Here is a 6,161-nt window from a genome sequence, read left to right as displayed (position 1 = left end):
AGGGATTGGGGCAGGAGGAGAAGGGGATGACAGAGGATGAGATGGCTGGATGGCATCACTGACTCGATGGATGTGAGTCTGAGTGAACTCTGGGAGTTGGTGATGGACAGGGAGGCCTGGCGTGTTATGATTCATGGGGTCGCAAAGAGTCGGACACGACTGAGCAACTGAACTGAACTGAACTGAATACTAACATATCACATTTTATGCCATCAATGTGCTCTAGGACATATGTGTGATTCAAATGTGAACAAACTGAATCAGGCTGCAAGCTCTTAATATTTAAAGATACCTTCTTTGGCTTCTTTTGTCTTTGCCTTTCCAGAAGTGAGGCTCACACTTTTAAAGTACCGACTTCCTCACCTGACAACAGTATGCAGAATTACTAATCGGCTGACTGTGAGTTAATAAACCATTATTTCCATGAATGTTTATTTTATTGTTTGACAGACCAACCCCTCTTATAGAGCTTCATGAAGTTTGGTCTCTTTGAACGTTTCAACACATTATCTAGAAATGGATTCAGTGATACTTCATAAGAGATGACAGGTTTGTAAACCAGCACACAGACACTTTTAAAGTTGGATAATGATGTTTTACATTCACCTGGAAGAGTTTCAGTGCCTTGACCAATCCACCAACTTCATTTTTCAAGGAGAACACAACTGCCGTCTTGCCACTCTCGGTAGCAGTGTCATTTTTGCTGCTTCCCTTGTTGCCTTTTTTATCATCATTTTTGCCAGAGTTAGTTTTATTTAGCTTCAAGAAGGGAGAAACACACACAAAAGTATTAGTTAGGATTCCAGAGTTCTCTGTAACCAGATTCTTTTTCAGATATTCCATTCATATGCTGGAACCCTTAGCAAGCATACAAACTCAAGGAGAAGTTGCCAAGCCACTTATAACTATCGATCATAAGTACTGGTCTAATTTATTCATGGGCACTATTTTGCAATGCTCAAAGATATCATCCAATGGTTGAAATTAAAGGGAAATCATATTTGCTTCATTTTAATAGCAACAAAAATCTGACCATCATAAAGTCTCTTGTCTACTCAGCCATTAAAAAGAATACATTTGAAGCAGTTCTAATGAAGTGGATGAAATTGGAGCCTATTATACAGAATGAAGTAAGCCAGAAAGAAAAACACCAATACAGTATAGTAATGCATATATATGGAATTTAGAAAGATGGTAACAATAACCCTGTATATGAGACAGCAAAAGAGACACTGATGTATAGAACAGTCTTTTGGCCTCTGTGGGAGAGAGACAGGGTGGGATGATTTGGGAGAATGGCACTGAAACATGTATAATATCATATATGAAACGAGTCGCCAGTCCAGGTTCCATGCACTATACTGGATGCTTGGGGCTGGTGCACCCAGAGGGATGGTATGGGGAGGGAGGAGGGAGGAGGGTTCAGGATGGGGAACACATGTATACCTGTGGCGGATTCATGTTGATATATGGCAAAACCAATACAATATTGTAAAGTTAAAAAATAAAATAAAATAAAATAAAAAATAATAAAAAGGAAAAAAAAAGTCTCTCGTCCGAATAACTCCTTTCTTTCTAACAGATTTTATAGCATGAAGTTTGGTCTGTTAGCCTAGTTGAATTATATCAAAGCTATATTAATTACTAAACATAGAATTAAGCTATATTAATTACTAAACATATTTTTCACAATAATTTTTTCAATTAATCTTAAAAACAAAATATTAATTTTGTGCTGAAATATGTCAGAACATACACTGAAATTGATCACCTTACATTCTGCAAGTAGATCCACATGGTCAATGTGAGTCTATCTGCAGAAGTTCAGCACATGGGAGTGTATTCAGTGAAGACCACCTGTGTCAGCAGATGATATCTGAAAAGTGGCCATAAAAATTCAGCTGCATGAAAAAACTGAAGAAAAGAAAGAAAGATGAAGGAGGGGAGGGAGGGAGAGAGACAGAAAGGAAGGCAGGAAGGAAGAGGAGAGTAAAAAGAAAGCAAGAAACAAAGAGGCTAGCTCATCATTAGGAGCCAAGAGCAGAATCTGAGAAATCGAAAAATATTAGCACTTCATTGGCCAACCAAGATACCATAATAATACACAACTAGGTAATGAGTACTAGTCCTACTGGCTAAAGACAAAAACGACAGATTCCAGAAACTTGGATCACATTGTCAGAAATACACAATTATAAAGCTGGAAACTTATTCAGCAGAATGCAAACTGGAGTGTACCTTTCCATGTTCTTTATACATAGATGAAGACCTGGGCAAATAGAACTTTCTCCCTGACAGACAGTGACAGAGTGCAGTCATACCAATCTATTACTTGCTCATGAAACTGAGAAACGCACATTTGATATGGAACCCAGAGAACAGTTCTTTGTTATTTTCTTCCTCTGATTTCTCTATTGGCTTTATTTTCACATGTTACCATTGCCTCACTCACTAGATTTATATATCACAGAAATAAATATTTTATAATTTATGACTTGAGGGACAAAAGAAGTTTATGCAGGCATTGGCATTTGACAGTATGTTCCATCATTAAAAACTCAAATGTTGTAGTGCTCTCAACATCTGCCACAGATCTCATATATTTTAAGTAGTATTTTCTATATGAAAGGGTTATTATACATTAACCATAACTCTGAGTTTTCCTCCCAGAAGGTCACTATGGCTTCAGAATTCTTCATTGTAATATCTCATTCAAATATTCATTTCTAACATTTAAATGTTAGAAAACTTATTTATGTTTTAGACTCATTTTTGCAAATTGATTTAAACAGTTCTTCAAAACTTGTCCTGATTACTTTTCAACATTTTTAGGAGTAATAATATACTAGGACAGTACAACCCTCTGGCACATAGTCAGAGCTACAATACTAAAACAGATTTTCCTATGATACACACTGAATTGTAATTGGTTGATTAACTCTGGTAATATGGTAATGAAATATCATTTAATAGTTTTAATAATTAGAAATCTGAATACATTTTTCATTCACTGTCTTCTTTATTAAATCCTATGATTATTACCCCATATCATGATCTAAATCCTGCAAAATGTTACTTTTTCATTCTGTTACTGTTTTTTTAATAAAACTGCCTTAAATATTGAAACAAGTGGTATATTGCTTTCATTACCCCATCAATTAAACTGAAAAATAATGGAGTAATGAGGAACACAGGAAAACTTTTGAAAGGAATCTGATCTTTCTCTTATTCCAATAAACAGCACCTATAGACAAAACCAGAAAATATTACTTTGTGTTTAAAGACCAGGTTTTATATATGGAAGAGGCTACAGAAGACACAATAATCTTGCAGGAACCATAAAAATCCATTTAATTTCTTCTCCCTGTTCCAACTCATAATAAACGGTCCTTTAAAAAATTCTGCACACTTATTTTGGTTGTTGATATAAGACATTGTTTCATAGAACTTCTCATTCTTAATGTTTGAGAACTTCTTTACTTTCAACTCAAAAACTTTGAGGAAAGAAAGTTTTGCCCTGTAGAGATCAGGACACCTGCTTTACTTTATGGAGAGAGAAGGAAGGGTGGAGAGAGGCAGGAGGAAGGCAGGTTAGACAGATGATAGAGGAAGGAATTAAGGGTGTGTGTTTAGAGTAGGTGTCCCAGTGGCAAGGATAGGACTATCCCAAGCCTGGAAACACTCCTCTAGGGAGTGCCAGCTACTCAGTACTCACTGTTAAGCTGGTGAGCAGCTGATGCTCTTCGGGCACTGCTGAATCCAGGGAAAGCCCTCTCCTTGCCCAGTATTTACTGGAAAACATCATCATTGCTGGCTGCATGGGTCCCGATGTAATTTGCTTCCTCTGCAGCAGCGGGACTAGGGGGGCAGCAGCCACAGTGAGGTGAGAGGAGCTGGCAGGCAGCGGACCTCTCGGGGCGCTGACCAGAACCGTGGTGCTGAAGAAAACGCAATGCGAATCTTCCCCTTCCAGGCCCCTTTATATGAGTGACTGGGGACTGATGGAAAGCTGATTAGAAAGAAACTCATTTCTGGCTGCCGATGGCCACAGTCAGATTACAAACCTGAAGTCTGGGGTTATCTGTGTTCCCCTGCTATTTGTTTGTTTCATAGGTCGAGTAGCTGCTTGGGCGTGGGTGGCAGAGAACAATACATAACGGAGTGTTATTTGTAAAAGAAAACATCTCTCCCCTGACCTTAGCTCTCATCTCTCAAACCTGCTACTGGCAAGTTAGCCTCACCCTTAAGGTAATGAATTCAATGTTTTCAAAAAAAAAGTAAAATAATTCGAGAAAGATCAGTATTGCAGAGTCCCTAAGCCATTTTACTTTATGTTAATAATTTTTTTCTGATCTGATGTGTTATGACTGTGTGAGTGGAATTGTGTGTGTGATGGCGTTCATAAAATGCACTGCTCCCCAGTCGTGTGATACCACTATGCAGTGATGTTTAGGCAATTGTAAAGGAAATGCGAGGCTGTGATTTAGCCACATACATGCAGAGTTGAGACACTAACCCTAGAATCTTCCTCACTACGTAGGAATGAAAAGGATATGAAATGTCCATATAATCATTCCTTTGATGACTTCAAACTAGAACAAGTCCAACAATTTGAAATGCATAGATCAAGTGATAACTTACTATTCAAACTTCAGTAAATCATAAAGTTACCAAGGAAAATATTAATAGCCTCCTGAAGTATTGAAGACTCTTGATCAAATCGACGTGTTTATGGAGAAACAGACATAGAGAACAGTTTTATGAACATGGGGAAAGGGGAGGAGAGGGTGAGATGTATGGAAAGAGTAACATGGAAACTTACATTACCTTATGTAAAATGGATAGCTAACAGGAATTTGCTGTATCGCTCAGGAAACTCAAACAGGGGCTCTGTATCAACCTAGAGGGGTGAGATGGGGAAGGAGATGGGAGGGAGGTTCAACAGGGAGGGGATATACGTATACCTATGGCTGATTCATGTTGAGGTTTGACAGAAAACAGCAAAATTCTGTAAAGCAATTATCCTTCAATAAAAAATAAAATTTTTTTTTAATGGACAACGTTTGACTGCAAAACTAACCAAGGACTGGCACTGCTTGTCTATACAGAAAACAAAATGAAAATTTTTCTAAACAGGAATGGATGAGCAAAAATTAACTGGATTTTATTGACAATTGTTTCTGGAGTCTTGAGGGGTCATAATTATTATTTGATCTAATTTTTGAAATATTAATGGCTTGAATTTACTCTAAAAATCAGCTCTGATAACCTAATAGGAAAGTGAAGTTTAAATATACTGATAGAAGTAATAATAACAAAAACAACAATAATAATAGTTAATGTCACTGAGTACTTAGTATTTGCCAATTCCTAAACACTTTTTAAGATAAAACGTGATTCATCATCACAACATTTACAATGCAGTAACCATTATTTCCATTTTATATATGGAGAAACTGAGGCACAAAGAATTTAGGTAACTTGCCAAAGGTTTGGTTTTCCCTCGTGGCTCAGCAGTAAAGAATCTGCCTGCAATGAATGAGCTGCAGGAGACGTGGGTTCAATCCCTGGGTCAGGAAGATCCCCTGAGGGAGAGCATGACAACCCACTCCAGTACTGTTGCCTAGAGAATCCAGTGGACAGGGGAACCTGGCGGGCTGCAGTCCACAGGGTCGCAAAGAGTCGGACACGGCTGAAGTGACTTAGCACACACACACGCCAAAGGTTTACATAATTAAAAGGTGGCTGAGGCAGGATTTAAATTCAGGCAGTTTGGCTCCAAAATCCATGGTCTCAACTATTACATTATACCTTCGAGTATTCCAAACAAAGAAACAAAAGTAAGCTCAAGAAAACATACATAGCATCTTTTCAAGTGTTTGTTAGCCATCTGTATGTCTTCTTTGGAGAAATGTCTATTTAGATCTTTGGCCCATTTTTTGATTGGGTCGTTTATTTTTCTGGAGTTGAGCTGTAGGAGTTGCTTATATATTTTTGAGATTAGTTGTTTGTCGGTTGGTTCATTTGCTATTATTTTCTCCCATTCTGAAGGCTGTCTTTTCACCTTGCTAATAGTTTCCTTTGATGTGCAGAAGCTTTTAAGTTTAATTAGGTCCCATTTGTTTATTTTTGCTTTTATTTCCAATATTCTGGGAGGTGGG

General features: G+C 37.7%; 1 protein-coding gene across 1 annotated transcript in view; it reads right to left on the bottom strand.

Moving 5' to 3' along the window:
• Positions 1–3,820, bottom strand: part of TPH2 (tryptophan hydroxylase 2) — a 102,286-nt gene extending 98,466 nt beyond the window's left edge. The window contains exons 1-2 of the mRNA XM_010840943.1: positions 3,716–3,820; positions 607–759 (exon numbers count right to left, since the gene is read on the bottom strand). Of these exons, the coding sequence (XP_010839245.1) occupies positions 607–759; positions 3,716–3,820 (258 nt within the window). The remainder of the gene's footprint in view (positions 1–606; positions 760–3,715) is intronic.
• Between the last annotated feature and the right edge of the window lie 2,341 nt (positions 3,821–6,161).

Source organism: Bison bison, unplaced genomic scaffold, assembly GCF_000754665.1.
Source record: "Bison bison bison isolate TAMUID 2011002044 unplaced genomic scaffold, Bison_UMD1.0 scf7180017864151, whole genome shotgun sequence".
Taxonomy (NCBI): Eukaryota; Metazoa; Chordata; class Mammalia; order Artiodactyla; family Bovidae; genus Bison; species Bison bison.
This window is presented reverse-complemented; position numbering and strand designations above follow the sequence as displayed.